The sequence below is a fragment of the Leptopilina boulardi genome, unplaced genomic scaffold, assembly GCF_019393585.1.
Source record: "Leptopilina boulardi isolate dan_hultmark-lab unplaced genomic scaffold, ZJU_Lbou_2.1 LbouV2_332, whole genome shotgun sequence".
NCBI classification, from domain to species: Eukaryota; Metazoa; Arthropoda; class Insecta; order Hymenoptera; family Figitidae; genus Leptopilina; species Leptopilina boulardi.
Genome location: NW_026137899.1, coordinates 2,512,662 through 2,529,804, shown reverse-complemented (window position 1 = coordinate 2,529,804; position 17,143 = coordinate 2,512,662). Strand labels below are relative to the sequence as shown.

At 28.1% G+C, this 17,143-nt stretch overlaps 1 protein-coding gene across 1 annotated transcript; it reads left to right on the top strand.

The window, feature by feature from the left end:
• The first annotated feature begins 2,063 nt into the window (after nucleotides 1–2,063).
• Nucleotides 2,064–15,286, top strand: LOC127285391 (uncharacterized). Its single transcript, XM_051311382.1, has 6 exons — nucleotides 2,064–2,492; nucleotides 2,711–2,860; nucleotides 5,728–5,949; nucleotides 8,697–8,904; nucleotides 12,767–13,021; nucleotides 14,358–15,286. Exons 1-6 carry the CDS (start codon nucleotides 2,418–2,420, stop codon nucleotides 14,447–14,449), a joined length of 1,002 nt encoding a protein of 333 aa, XP_051167339.1. The 5' UTR covers nucleotides 2,064–2,417; the 3' UTR covers nucleotides 14,450–15,286.
• Nucleotides 15,287–17,143: the final 1,857 nt, after the last annotated feature.

Genomic DNA, 17,143 nt, shown 5'->3' with positions numbered 1-17,143 from the left:
AGGTATATAAGCACCTTTACTTTGGCTAGATGAGTCATCTCAAGAACACCTGCATATTCCAAGGTCAGAGGTAGAAGGTAATATATGACTCATGCCGTAAATGACCGTTTGTAAATGACAAGGACACTCTTTTAAATACGCAAACAAGAACATGACTCATAATGCGTATTTTAGTACAAAAACTGCGTTTTATGGACACCTGCAAGCACACCTGCATCTAAGATCAAAATAGAGGAGAAAAATAGGACAGATCAATAGACCTTTTCATGCTGATCGTTCTGTCCTTATCTAGCGCATACAATGACGCATGAGTTGGAATAGGACAAAATGATCAGCATGAAAAGGTCTATACCAAGAACTTGACTCTCATTGGTGGCATTATTCCGAGTAAATCATTTCTCTGATACAGGATTGGCTGGGACCATAGACCTAAGATCGGGAGAAGAGTAGGAATACTCCTATAAAAGAATGAGGATCGGGAACAGAGATTCAGAAGGAAAAGAAGGAGATGAATAAAGGCGCTTATACAGACAACTCCGAGTTGCTTGATAATTCACCTTTTCTAACACATGTGTTGCCATGACAACACGTGCGTAAGACAAGGACAAAAAAGTGTAGGCATATACCTAAGAAGCACGTAATATATCCTCAATATCAAGGTAATATTACACGTGAGATTCGTAATATAACGCTGTAATATTACAGTAATCTTACAGTGATCTTAAAATGTCCGCCTCAAGGTAATATTACCGGGAATATTACTGTAATATTAACGGTAATATTACAGTAATATTACAGACTGATTTAAGTTATTCATAAAGCATAAAAAACGTAAATATATTATAAGTCAATTTGGCTTGTTGGTAAAACTCTGGACTCGTGTGCTTTGAGTTCGGGGTTCGATTCCCTGGATGGGTAGATTTTTTTCGTAAAGAAATGTTCCCATAATATTACTGTAATATTCTCTTGTAATATTACCTTAATATTACGGTATAATATTACTGCAATATTACTGTAATATTACCTTAATATTAGCGCGTAATATTACAGTAACATTACCGGTAATATTACCTTGAGGCGGACATTTTAAGATCACTGTAAGATTACTGTAATATTACAACGTTATATTACGAATCTTACATGTAATATTACCTTGATATTAAGGTTATATGACGTGCTTCTTGGGTACGGCCAAAAGTGTACATTCCTGGCCGGATATTCCTACACAATTTTTTCCTTTTCTAACGTAAGTGTTGTCATGACAACACGGGAGTTAGGACAGAAATGAGTAGGGCCGTTTCCGAATTGGAATTTTAAGTGCACTTTTGAAAAAGTGTGTGCTCGGGAAGTATGCAGTGTCCTTTCTTCGCACGGAAAAACAAGGGCCGTTTCCGAATTGGGATTTTTAGCACATTTTTGATAAAGTGTCCTTTTTTCGCACGGAAAAACAAGTGCGACCATGTGGGTAGAATAGTGGAATAGTAGAATAGTGGAATAAATGTCGACCAATGAGATGAGTCTAGGGGAATTGGACTTAAGGTGTTAAAATGTGAATATCGTTTTGAAATCTATGTGTTTGATGGTTCGTGATAGTGAAATCATTTATTAAGGCCTTTCTCCAATAGGAACCTAAACTTTTGCGTTGCGTGACTGACGCATTGATTTTAGCATTGGTTGCCAATAGCAACCGACGCAATGCATACGCAACGCAAGAGTTTAGGATCCTATTGGAGAAAGGCCTTTAAAGGCCAACCCAGAATAGAAACGTAACCGGAATCGTAATCGCAAACGCAACCCGAATAATGAGTTGAAGCAGAACAAACAATATGTCTACCCTTCTCTAACTCATTCTTCCGGTTGCGTTTGCGATTACGATTCCGGTTACGTTTCTATTCTGCTCAGGCCTTAAGAAAAAGGACTTTTTACAAGAGAATTCTCCAGTTGTCGGCCATATTGAATTTCCCCCACTGAACACAAATGACGATAGTTGGTAGCCTTGTATTGGCATAATATATTTATTTATCAATGTTGGTAATACAATATATGATACTAACCGGTAACTTCAGATTCCAGTTGACAGGAATAGAGAGGGGAATAAAATTGGGGGTAATGAAGATAGCCCTCAATTTCGAAGGTCCAAAATCTATTATTTTTTTTTATTATTTGTTTATTACTAAAAATCTGTGGGTAATGATTGTCTCGTGAAATAAAATAATAAAGAAAAATGTATGTTTCTTGATGTGTAAAATGAAAATTAATTCAGACAGATGAAATTTATTAAAATGAAACACAATAATAATGATAGTGTGCTGTCAAATCACAGAAAGTTGATATGCAAATAATAGTTGAAGTTCGTTGATAAAAGTGAAAGAAAAGGAATCAAGGAATTGCGAATATATCTTCTATTTCACTTCAAAATGCAACAAGAAGGCACCCCAAAATTCTTAAAATTTCATCAAGGAAGAGTGAGGGGTGTCGCTTTCAGTCCGCGGGTATTATGTCATTATATTATTTATTAAATAATTCATTTTATAGTTGAAAATAAAGTTGGTTAAATGATAATAATGAAATACTTGAAAGTAATTCAAATTTTTAGAAAAATAAACGCATTAAATGAGATATTTTTAGGTTATCTGTAAGTTTCACAACATTGTGTCAATGTTAGGAACTTGTATATCTCGTAAAAAAAAAATTTTTTTCTTTATTACAGGATCGGTATTTATTTTGCTCGGGAGGTTACGATGGCAAAGTTAATCTCTACTCTGCTTTGCGAATGGAATTACTTACATGTTATCAGATAACTGCAATGACCCAAACACAAAATGTCAATGCTGTAAGATTCACTTCAGACGGTTCTAGGGTGCGTGTCTTATTTCTTTTATTTTATTGTATTTTAGTAAAAAAATATATCTATTTCTTTATATATTAAAATTTACAATAAACTGAGAACCACTAATGATTAAGTTAATTTTTATTAAATAACAGTAATATTTTTTTCAAGGAACTTTTTAGTTTAAAATTGACAGAAATAACACTTTCTTAAACTTTTATTGTAAAAACATTATTAAAATAAAATTGTTGTGTCAAATAATTTTTAATTACATTAATAAATAGTAGAGTTACAATAAATAAATAATATTAGTATTATAAATAAACCGCTGCCAAGTTGAATTATGAATTTCATGTGTTTATTTCATGAATACTTTGCTTCCCAATGGTCATTTTTTGTGACCAACTTTTAGTAAGTTATTTAGTATATTAACCCCTTCGGTGTGAGAGCAAAATATCATATAATGGTCCCAAAATGTTCATTTGATATGGGTCGACGAATTTTTATGAAACTTTTTCTTGTTATATTAACAATTATTAATTAATATTTACTTAATTATTGCAATAATTAATGTCAGTGATACCTATAGTGTCCTCAAAATTGTATGGGAGTATTTATTTACAATGAATACAATAAATTTTATTTATTTTGTGATAATATGTTCACGACCCAACGTTGGGTCGCTCACAGTGAAGGGGTTAATAAAAGGTTAATAATAATAGGTTTAATAATAGATCAATTGATTCGTTTTTGAATATTCTCCAAGTAGTTTATAATAATTTTAAAGTTACATAAAGATATTTAATAAAAAGTAACATTTTTCAAAATCTTTCAATTTTAAACTGTTAATACATAACTACAAAATTAAAGATAAATATTTATAAAAACTTTAAAATTTTTAGCTTGAAGCCAGTATATTTTAACTAAAAGATGTTTTTAAATATTTACAGGTGTTAATACATTTTTTTAAGTTAAGGTCAAAAAAAAGTTTTTTTCTAATTTTAAAAAATTCAATAAATTTTGATAGAATAACATCAAAATGTTTGCTAACAACCCGAAAAATGCGTCTTGATAAACTCTACAAAGGCTAAAGAACAATATATATCTGTAGGTGTCAATATATTTATTTAAATTTATGGGAAAAAAGCAATTTTAAAAAAAAGTTTAAATGCAAAAAAAATAGTTAATCTTTATTAATATAGCTCAAAGTACTTTCATTATTGATCCGCCTGTGAGATGTACAATTTAAAGAAACATTTGAGGCATTTCATATGAGAATACGGGGTCATGTCTCGGATTTTTCTCAAAATTCGGTAAATTGTAATGATAGTGGTGATAAATGTACAAATTTTGAATTTAAATGCGGATTTCCATAAGCATTGGAATGGTATTTTAAAAATTATTCTAATTTTATTTATTTGTAAAATATTTCATTTTTATTAACTTTTGTTAGTTAATTAATTAATATTTCTAAAAAAATAATGCCATCTCAAAAATTTAACCATCGATTTATTATGACTTAAACAATAGTCCTGATTTTTTTCGCGCTTCAAAATGAGGGAGAACATGTTTAAAAGTTATAAAAAAATTTTATTTTTTAAACAAATTGTTTAAAAATGAATATTTTTTTATAAAAATAAGTTTTTTCTAAAAGTTTAAGGTCTTTTTGGGTAAAAAACTTTCGCATCATTTTTCTCTATTTTTAGTAGGGAAAAAATTTTAAGTAAAGCAAAAAAATATTGCTTTAATTTGTTATTGTAAATATCTCGAAAAATATTTAAAATTTCAAATTCAAAATTTGTACACTTAGCACCACTATCACTACAATTTACCGAATTTTGAGAAAAATCCGAGACATGACCAAATTTTCATTTAAAATAATTTCTATTTAACAGAATTCATATTCTGCAAAATTTCTATAATACAGAATTTTTAATTAAATAATTGTTCTTTAATATAATTTTCATTTAGTAGAATATTGATTTAACTAAATTTACATATAAAAGAATTTTTATTAAATAGAACTTTTATTTAACTAAATTTCTATTTCATAGAATTCCAATTTAACCAAATCTCCATTTAACAAAATTCTTATCTGACAGAATTTTGACTTAGTCGAATATCCGACAGAAAAGTTTTGGCGGGAATTTTAAAATTAATCAATCACAATTTTCTTAATTATTTTTGTTTGTTTTATTTTAAAATTGGCGCCAAAACTTTTCTGTCGGATATTTTTAGGCCATTTGCGATTTCGGTCAAATAGAAATTCGATGATTCGATAATAATTCTCTCAAATGACAATTCGTACAAATGAAAGTTCCTACAAATAAAGTTTCAATGAAATTGAAATTTTGCTAATAATTCGTATAAATAAAAAATTTCTATATTGAAGATTTGGTTAAATAAAAGTTTTGTCAAATAGAAGTTATGTTACTTAAGAATTCAGTTAAGTAAATATCTTCCTGTATGGAAATTAAATTTTAAAAAATTAAGTTGATTTAAAACTTTGTATTATGATAACTATGTTTAATAAAAATTTTGTTAAATAGAAATTATATTAAATAAAAATTTGGTGAACCACAGAATCTGTTGTATAAATGTACATTTTATTTAACAAATTTTAAATGAGATATCTCACATAAACTGAAATATATTGAAATTTATATAAGAAAAATTTTTAAAAACACCTACTTTTAATTTTTCGCGTGTGATTTTTTGAGTTCATGATGCTTTTATAAGTTAAGGGTAGTTCTTAGATTTTTTAGAGATATTTCAGAGCACTAAATTTGCTTTAATTATTATTTTTCACCCAAATTCAGAAGTTATAAAATCATTAAAAATTAAGGAAACGTAAAAAAAAAGATTTGAATTAATTTAAAATTGATATACAATTTTAGGTTTTGGCTGCAACTAATGCAAGAAGATTAGTCGTCGTGGATGTTGAAAGAGGAGAACAACTTTTAGCTTATGACAATTGTGCGTTTAATGGAAACGGAAATCGAACTGGATTAGCTACTGATCCTGCGGGTCCAAATTTAGCAATTTCTGTTGCTGTCAATGGAAAAGGTCTCACTTTAGTTGATCTTCGAATGCCACTGCCCTTAGATTTTGTTTATGACGTGAGTTATTTTTGTAATAAAGCACAAAAACTTTAAAATATTTATAAATCATATGGGGTATTCTATGTGAGTTTTATTCGAAAAATTATTTTTAATTGAAACAAGTTTTTCTGTAATATTTTTGTATTTAGTGGAACATTTCTTAGCCTACTTCCAATTACTTAACCGTACCCCTACTTTTATAGCTACGGCTTTGTTAAATACCTTTCGATAATTTTTTAAAAAAGAACATTAATAATAATAAAAAATATATCTTTGCATAAATTTTGTAATAATTTTATACTTTTTTTTCTAAAATAAATTCTACCAAATTTTGATTTTAAAAAATTTATACACTGAAAAAATAATAGTATTGAATCAAGAAAATTTGGCTTGCTTCAAGTAAATCGTGGGATTGAATAAAGACACGTAATTTATGGGATTGGTTCAAGAAAACGATTGTCTTACTGTAGTATATTTGGGAATTCGAGTAAGAGATTAATCAACTTGTAAGAAACTTAAAATTATTAATTGAAGAAAATGGTTTTCTTGTTTTGAGAATGTATTTAGTCAAATCAATTGTTGTACTTGATTCATTAAAATCTTTCTAATATTGGTTCAAGTAATTCGAGATTTTAATCAAAATATTATTTATATTGTAAGGAGAACATATGTTCTAGACTCCAGAAAACATGGAATTCAAACAAAAAAATGATCAACTTATGAAAAATGTATAAATATTGAAGATAATATTTTTTCCGAGTTTTGATTTATTCAGACAGATTAAAAAGAATTACGGATTGGGATAAAATAAAAAACAAAAAAATTTTTATGCTAAAAATTTAACTTTGTTTACGAGAAAAACGTATTTCTTGCATTAAAACAAATCTTTTGGCCTATAATAAGTACATATTTTACCCTGACCTATGTTTAAAATTAGTGTTTTTAATTTTTTGTAAAAGTAAATTTAGTATTTTTTTCCAATAATTTTTTTATTATAGATTTTAATCAAGTTCTTTGCAAAAATACATTCTAAGCTTCAAAACAAATCAATTCATTCAAATATTTTACATATTTTATTTTAATTTATAGATTTAATCGATATTTTTAAGTAAAGCAAAATTCAAATTTTATTTTTTTTCAGAGTTTTGTTTAAATTTTTTTATTAGGTTTATGATAAACATTGAAATAGAGCTAAGAACAATTAAATAAATATTTAATTTTTTGAAAAAAGTTTTTTTAGGGTTCCGTACCCGAAGGGAAAACCCTATTAATGAGACTAGTGAAGCAATGCATGAACCCTCCCCCCCCCTTAGCGGCCACACGAATCTATCTAGAGGGCTGAAATTTGGTACACATATGTATTTTGGCGTGTAGATTACAGGAAAAATATAGCGAACATGATTCAGATCAATTTACATAGCGTTGTCAAGGAAAAGTACAAAATTTTGAAAAAAAGCGATTAATCCTCCTAGCTCACACACTACTTTATTAAAACAGTTTATATTTGGCATACGTGCGTATTTTTGTGTGCAGATTACAGGAAAAATATAGCGAGCACGATTGGAGTTGATGATCATATTGTTTTTAAGGAAAACTCATATTTTTAGAAAAAATCATGGATTTTTCGAATAAAACAAGGTATTTACCTAATTCATGACCATTTAGCTTCCTCATCATGATACACTTATATTCAAGATAAAAAGAAGGATTACAACTAAACTAGCGATCAATTTTTTTTACAAATATTCGTTTTCATGCCAAGAATACGGTTTTGACAAAATTTATTAAAAATTTCCATGAAAAAAAAGTTATTTAAAAAAAACGAAAAAATTTTTTTTTTTCAAAAATTAAAAAATGATATAATTTATAGATTTTAAGTAAAAGATAGACTTTAAGTAGATTAATCAATTTGTTTTAACGCGAGAAATCAGTTTTTTGGACAAAAAAATTATTTTTACAGTGTAAAAAAATTTTTGGTTAAAAAACCTATTTTTGAATTTTTGAAAAAGTGACATAAAAAAAATTATGTGGATATTTTTGGAAATCCTTGTGTCTGATTTTAGGTTTTGATGACTGTAATAAGTCTATAAAATTTCAGGACAATCCATCGAAGTGTATTAGAGATAATTTGTACACAAGATTTTGTGACATATACACACATACATCCGGACATTTGTTTAAATCTTCAAATATAATTATGCATTCTAGATAAAAATAAACCCATATAACCCATTTTTAAAAAAACGAAAATCGTCACGAATACAAAGCTTCCTCGTGAGGAGAGGAAACAAAAAGAAGAAAATTTTATCTCAAGGGATTTAAATTTATACATTTGCACGTATTTTTACGTGTAGATTACAAATAATATAGCGAGAACGATTGGAGTTGATTATCATAGCGTTTTCAAGGAAAAACTGATAATTTTCGCTCTATGTGTCGATCTATGTATTTTCATGCTCACATGACAGGAGAAATTAAGCAAAATTGGAATTTTTCCATCGGCCTTCACACTTTAAACCCCTGAAATTTTAGGTTTAGGGGTACGGAACCCTCGGTTTTAATGCGAGTGTAACTAGCACTTGTCCGATTTTTTTATATTAATGAAAATAAAGTGTTCTTCTACAAAGAAGGAACCTTCTCTTGTTGTAATTATGTGGATTTCAAAACGTATTATTTTAATCAGAAATAATTTTTCAATGAAAATTTCATGTGGAATGCTTTATATAAAATCGATTAGAAATAAAATGAGTAATTATTTGGGGCAGCTACATGGATCTGTTATAAGAGACATTTGCTTCTTACCTTCATCATGGCCGTGGCAAAATTCTATTCTAACCGGAGGATCTGATGGCACTTGCAAAGTTTCATCACCTGATGGCAGAGTGTTTCATACTTTTCAAACTGGACATACAGTTAATACAGTTTGTGTAACTCCTGAGCCATTTTGTAGAAGTGCAGAGGATGGATTTTACAGTAAGATATAAATATATAATAGACAGTTGATAAACTTTATTTATTTAATTTTTCAACATGTACAATAGAAAATTGACTTTAGTTATATATATTTACTATTTTTATGGGCAAATTCACGGAAATACAATAGCAATTAAAAAATTTCCCTAAGAAAAGTTGCTCCTCTTTGAAAGATGTAAAAAAGTGTCTTCTGTTTTTTTTTCTATCTCGCTTCGTTTTCGATATATTTCGTGAAATTTAATTTGAATGATAACATTGTATTTTTGCTACGAATAATCAAATAACTATCAAAAAAGTGTTCGTAGCAAAAATATAATGTTATCATTCAAATCAAATTTCATGAAATATGTCGAAAACAAAGCGAGATAGAGAAAAATGTTAAGAAAAGAAACACTTTTTTACATCTTTCAAAGAGGAACAACTTTTGACAGGAAAATTTTTTTATTGCTATTGTATTTCTTTAAAAAAATTTTTAAAAAGTTTCCTCTTTTAACAGTATCTGATACAAGTTAAATTCCTATGGAAAATATTCTTTACTATGAAGACAATTACCAAAAAAAATTGCAACAAAAAAAAAGATGGGGTTTTTGAGTACATAATTTAAATTCCAAGATTTTCAGTAGAATGGTCGCCATTTTGTTATTTTAAAAAAATTTTCTACCGGATTCTTAAAAACGACAAGATGAGTAAATGCTCTTCCTGGTTAAAAAAGAAAAAATTAAATATCCGGATTAAACAAAAAGTTATGACCTATAATTTTGGCATTGAATTTTGAGATTGTATGTTCTTTTTAAGCTTTAAATTTTTAGGTTGTGTCTTCAAATATTGAATTTGAAGGTTATGTTCGAAAGAAAAAAGTAATCCCTATTGAAAAAAAACACGTATAATTATACGTATAATTATACGTATAATTAATTATACGTATAATAATACGTATAATAATACGTATAATAATAAGTATAATTATACGTATTATTATACGTATAATTATAATTCTATTAAAAATAGAATAATAGAATAGAATAGATTAATTAGTAGCAAAATTGCGCTGAAAATTTTTAGAAATTTTAAAATGCAAATTAAATTTCACGAAAAAAAATAACGTCGAATGTCAATTCAAGCAGTCACCCATCCAAGTACTAACCGCGTCCAACGTTGCTTAACTTCTGTGATCTGATGAGAACTTGTTCCTTCGCCTTGGTGTTTCCGCTGTCTTGTCTTGATTAATAACTTTGTCGTATAAGTATCACTAAAAGTGAGGTTAGCCCTATTGAAAATCCCCACATGGGAAACCACATGGGATCCTATGTCAAAAACTATGTAAAACCCCATTCCCCATATGGGAAACCACATGGGATCCCATATAAAAACTCATGGGAAATTGGGACAGGAATTGGCATAGGAAAATATCAAAACGAGGTTCCTCCATGTCATTTCCTATGTCAAATCCCATGACAAATATCATGTTAAATACCATGTTAAATACTAATTGAGATCCTTTATCACTTTTTTGACAAATTTTCCCATGTCAAACCCCATGTCATTTCCCAAGTAAAAACCTTTATCATTTTTTTGAAAAATTTTCCAATGTCATTTCCCATGTGAAATCTTTTATCATTTTTTTGAAAAATTTTCCCATGTCAAATCCTCTTTCGCCTTATCGAAAATACCCACATAGGAAAGCATATGGGAATCCATATGGGAAATGGAATACGATTTCATGTGCATTCTTCCAAATGATAAAACAAATAGATTTAAGCATAGGAAATCATATAAGATTTCATATAGATTCTGAAATTTCAACCTAAGATTTCACATGGATTTACATATAGGAAACATATAGGATTTTATTCGGGAATGTTTTAGTTGGCTGCTTTATGCAGGCGGCAGATTACAAAAAAATTAATTATTTGATTAAATATCAAATAATAATACTTCAACTCATCTGAAAATAAAAAAAAGTTTACTTTACTTCTGCCTTAGACTCTCAGCTTTTATAGTATTTCAGACTGATCTCAACTGTGAGAGAAAATATTTTCACCATCTGGTGGTGAAACAATGAAACTATAATGACGATCAACATCTATATTGAAATTTCCTATGTCATTTCCCATGTCATTTCCCATGTGAAATCCTCTTTCATTTATTCGAAAAATTTTCCCATGTCATTTCCCATGTGAATTCCTTTATCATTTTTTTTCAAAAAAATTTCCCATGTCATTTCCCATGTGAAATCTTTTATTATTTTTTGGAAAAATTTTCCCATATCAATTCCCACGTCAAACCTCATGTCATTTGCCATGTGAAATCCTTTATCGTATTCCATTTCCTCTGTGGATTCCCATATGCTTTCCCATGTGGGTATTTTCGATAGGGCGAAAGAGGATTTGTCATTGGAAAATTTGTCAAAAAAATGATGAAGGATTTCACATGGGAAATGACATGGGAAAATTTTTCGAAAAAATGATAAGATTTCACATGGGATATGACATGGGAAAATTTTTCGAATAAATGAAAGAGGATTTCACATGGGAAATGACATAGGAAATTTCAATATAGATGTTGATCGTCATTATAGTTTCATTGTTTCACCACCAGATGGTGAAAATATTTTCTCTCACAGTTGAGATCAGTCTGGAATACTATAAAAGCTGAGAGTCTAAGGCAGAAGTAAAGTAAACTTTTTTTTATTTTCAGATGAATTGAAGTATTATTATTTTATATTTAATCAAATAATTAATTTTTTTGTAATCTGCCGCCTGCATAAAGCAGCCAACTAAAAAATTCCCGAATAAAATCCTATATCGTTTCCTATATGTAAATCCATGTGAAATCTTAGGTTGAAATTTCAGAATCTATATGAAATCTTATATGATTTCCTATGCTTAAATCTATTTGTTTTATCATTTGGAAGAATGCACATGAAATCGTATTCCATTTCCCATATGGATTCCCATATGCTTTCCTATGTGGGTATTTTCGATAAGGCGAAAGAGGATTTGACATGGGAAAATTTTTCAAAAAAATGATAAAAGATTTCACATGGGAAATGACATTGGAAAATTTTTCAAAAAAATGATAAAGGTTTTTACTTGGGAAATGACATGGGGTTTGACATGGGAAAATTTGTCAAAAAAGTGATAAAGGATCTCAATTAGTATTTAACATGATATTTGACATGGGATTTGACATAGGAAATGACATGGAGGAACCTCGTTTTGATATTTTCCTATGCCAATTCCTGTCCCAATTTCCCATGAGTTTTTATATGGGATCTCATGTGGTTTCCCATATGGGGAATGGGGTTTTACATGGTTTTTGACATAGGATCCCATGTGGTTTCCCATGTGGGGATTTTCAATAGGGAGGTGCGATACAATACTTATACGACAAAGTTATTAATCAAGACAAGACAGCGGAAACACCAAGGCGAAGGAACAAGTTCTCATCCGATCACGGAAGTTAAGCAACGTTGGACGCGGTTAGTACTTGGATGGGTGACTGCTTGAATTGACATTCGACGATATTTTTTTTCGTGAAATTTAATTTGCATTTTAAAATTTCTAAAAATTTTCAGCGCAATTTTGCTACTAATTAATCTATTCTATTCTATTATTCTAGTTTTAATAGAATTATAATTATACGTATAATAATACGTATAATTATACGTATAATAATACGTATAATTATACGTATAATAATACGTATAATTATACGTATAATAATACGTATAATTATACGTATAATAATACGTATTATTATACGTACAATTATACGTGTTTTTTTTCAATAGGGATAAGACATTTTTTCTAATTCTAGAAGAAAAAAAAATGTTTTATTAGAAAAAAAATGTTTTTTAAAGGCTTAATCATGAGTGGCGGTGATCTGGTTTCGGCTTATGTTCCCGACACTGGAATTCAAGAGCATCTCAAGGAACAAAAAGATTCGCCAATTTGGAAAATGAGATATACTTCAAACGGTAGTACGCTTTTTTCTGTCTGTGATGGGGGAATTTTGAGACGCTACAGAAGATATCCTGATCATCATGAATATCTGGGAGAGGTTTATCGTCACAAAGGAGATATTCAAGACGTAGATGTTTCTCCATACGATGAATGTATCCTTTTCTTAATTTTTAAACTTATTACAATAATTTATGATAAATTCTGTTTAATTACAATTTTAGCAATTGGTCTCCATTACAAACACATATCTATTTAAAAAGGAAATATTTAGTTGATATTTATGCAAAAAAATATTTTTATTATTGGCCAACAAAACTATTATATTTATTTATGGATATATTAGGGATTATATTTATTTTTGCTTTTGGAGAAAACTTTGGTTTTTTTAATATTAATTTTTGCAACATAATAATAACTCATTCTTATTGTTTTCACAAAAGACACGTTAATAAAATAATTATTTTTTAATACTTGTTTGAATTTATTCGTTGTGGAAATAAAAATTTAATTTAGAAAACTTTTACATTTTTTCAAATCTGGAAATAACCATGAAATAATCACACCCTGAATGCTGATAATAATAAGGTCGTTAACAATTTTAATATTTCCAGGAAGTTAGATCAGTAAAGTTAAAATTTTAGAAAAACAAATATTGTGATGAATTATGCTCGAGTTTTGTTCTTTTTGCACAAATTCATTTTTTTAAATACTCAAAATTCAGGACATAAAAATTTGAAAACTATTTTAAAACGTCTAAAATTAAATTTTTCAAAAAAACAAATTTTGTGCCAAATTGAGATCGACTTGTGCTCTTTTGTGCACCAATTTATTTTTTGAAAAACTAAAAAAACATTTTTAAATATAAGAAGTTAAAAATTCTAAAAAACAAATCTTGTGAAAATTGAGTTCAACTTGTACTCTTTTGTGCACTGATTTATTTTTTGAAAATCTCATAATTTTTTTCAAGAATGCATACTTTTCAAAATAAATCTAATTTTTTGACATAGGAAATATGTTTTAGTAAAAGAAAAACCAAAGTTGTGTTGAATTTTGCACGTCTAGCAGAATTAAAAAGTCTTAATAAACTTTTTTCTAAATTGAATATTTTTCGCTATCTAGTACAAGTGTTTCTTTATCATTGAAATAAATTGGTGTTTTTTGTCAAAATGATATTTTTTCAGCAATTTTTATTCAAAAAAAATTTTTTTTTTTTTAATTTTTTATATTATAATTGAGTAAACGAACACAATTGGGCTCACTGTTAGAGAAAAATTGATACTGTGGTCCGAAAATGTCTAAAAAATTCTGATCGACAAATTTTTATGAAACTGAGTATTTTTTAATTTAAAGGTTAAATTCGAATGAATTTTTGCACAAAAGAGCATAAATGATTATAGATTTTATATTTTTACCGTTTTTATAAGATAATTATTACGGAAAAAAATTGACATTAAATTTTTGAACGTTTTTTCCTTAAGAAAGAAAAAGATATTGTTACTGCCTCAAAAGATCAAAGTGTTGGAGTTCTTTTGCTGGGTCCTCCAAATCACGGGTTCACTGAGTACACAGAATTAACATGATACCGGTTTCTAAATGAAATCCGTCCTTGTCATTTTTTATGTAGAGCTCACACTGTGAAAAACTGTCAAAAAGAAAACTGAGAACCTGAAAAATTACAATTTATATAATGTGAAACAGAAACAGTGATTAAGTCCAGTGTATCCTGTGAAAACTGTATACACAGCCTTGGGAAAAAAATCGGTTGTTCAAGAATTTTTGATGTGTGTGTGTTTGTGGCTTATTTATATTTTGTACAGAATCCAAAAAAATTGTTGTTACTGATGTTATAATTTTACGAAAAAATGTTAAGGTAAATGATGTACAATGTACAATATTTATGATATATAGAGAAACGATTGTTTCGATAAGATCAGCTCATTTCCATTGATAAAAAAAACCTCAACATATGTTTAGAACTCTCTCAAGTAATTTAATTATTAAATGTTCGTGTAAATTTTGTGCGTTCTCCAACGATTCGTTGAATTAATACTGCAATCTTTCTCAAATAAAGTTTATAAGGTAATTTTGTTACCTTTATTTGCTCATTATTTTAATCGCTGTAGTGAGTTTTTACTTCAGTCCAAATGTTTTAAATAAGTTACATTGTGAATTGAAAATTTAAATTTATTTAAAGTTTTATGAAAGATGAATGAAAGTTTGCGAAAAGCCGTGGTTATGGAAATAAATATAGTTTTTTTCCAATTTAACGCGGATTTGCGTTTTTAAGCTCTACAAGCCTGTCAGTCCATTCTCGCTGGAAATTTTGAAGTTTTCGGCGATAAACGCTTTTATTCACATGTTCATTATCTTTCTGGCAGTTTGTGTTTTGTTTAATAATGAAAAATAGACTAACTTCATCTCAAAGACTATTTAATGTATTAAAAATATTTCCTATGTTATTCTTTTTAATATTTTTTAAAGTGTAACAGTTTCTGATAAAAATTTCATTCAAAGAACTGAAATAAACTAAAAAGGACGCGCGAATATTGCCCACACTAAATTCCTTAGAGTTTTTGCAGTGTCGAAATTAGTAAGCACGAATTTTTGTTACCGAATTTTATAGAGTAGAAATTATATTGAATTTTCATATTTACAAATTTTTATTTAATGGAACTTTTATAAACCAGATTATATGATTTGTTGACTGAATTTTCATTCAATATAGTTTCTATTTAACAGAATTTTCATTCTGCAAGATTTCCACAATATAGAATTTTTAATTAAATAATTGTTCTTTAATCTAATTTTCATTTAGCAGAATATTGATTTAACAGAATTTTGATTTAATAAAACTTTATTTAACTCAATTTTAACATAAATGATAATTCCTATAAATGAAATTTTCGACAAATAAAGTTTTGATGAAATGGAAATTCTGATGTTTAAAATTTCGACTAAGTAGAAATTCCATTATGAGGAAATACTGATTATGTTTAATTAAAACATGGTATTATGAAACTTTTTCAAAATAAAAATTCTGTTAAATAGAAATTATTCGTTTCAAAACCATGGAAATTCCAACAAATTTAGTGTGGAAAATATTCATCCGTCCCAACTAAAAAAAAAAGAAAAAAGTTTGCGTATTTAAATATTTTTGAAATTACACGGAATTTTTTCCAGAAACAGATAAACTACTTTTAAAATAAAAATAGTTGATAATTAAGTTTCAAAATTCAGAAAAAAGTTTTTTAAATGCGAAATTTTTCGTATCAAAATACCACCAAAGACGACGATCAATTTTTAAATGCTTTATTTTACTGTTAAATTACAATTATAGGAAATTTAATCGTGAAAAATTTTGTGTATTATCGGGATAATAATAAAAAAAGAACAAACATAAAATAATTTCTTTCTATTAGACACTGTTTTAATAAAAAGGAGTTTTAGGCATATGGCTTTAAATGTTCCGCTTCTGGTAATTATATGCAATAGATACAGGTTTCCACGGCTTCTTTGTTTTTACTTAAATGAGGCCTGTGACCAATGACACTGCTCACACCTGGAAAATAAAAACAACTTTGAGTTTGGTTTCTTCATTGAAAGCAAATTCTATAATATTTTAATACAAAAAGAAAATAAATTTGCATAACAAAAGAGATATTATTAAAAACGGTAAATTAAAGCAATCAAACATTTAAAAGTAATTAAAAATTAAAAAGAGTAAAAGAAATATTAAATGACTTTGTCTTCTTCGTAAACGAAGTTAAGGATTTAAAAAAACAAATTTGAAATTTTTTAGATAATTTTAAAGTAAAAAACAGCTATTTTTTTCTTCTCGATTTATCATGTCCAAGAAAAAATCGGTTGTTTCAGTAAAATATTTATGACTACCCAGCTAAAAATTCCTATACAGGATCCTTAAAGGATCCCTAGAGCTTCCTACATAGGATCCTTAAAGGTTCCTTGAGGGATCCTATTAAGAATCCTACGCAGTTTCCCACTAGGATCCGTTGCAGGATTTTGGAACAGGGATCCTGTGCAGGAACCTGTACAGGAACATTAGTTACCTAAGGTTCCTTTGCAGCTTCCTTTGTCTGATAGTTTAAAACAAATTTTTAAATAAAAATTCCTGCACATGAACCTCCACATGAACCCATGAAGGAACCTTTGTTCCTGAAAGTTAACTTTACTTGTTGCGCAGTAAGTTTCTATCGCTCTAACATCTGCGCAATGAATTTTTTTCAATTAAGTGCAACAATATATATTCATCACAA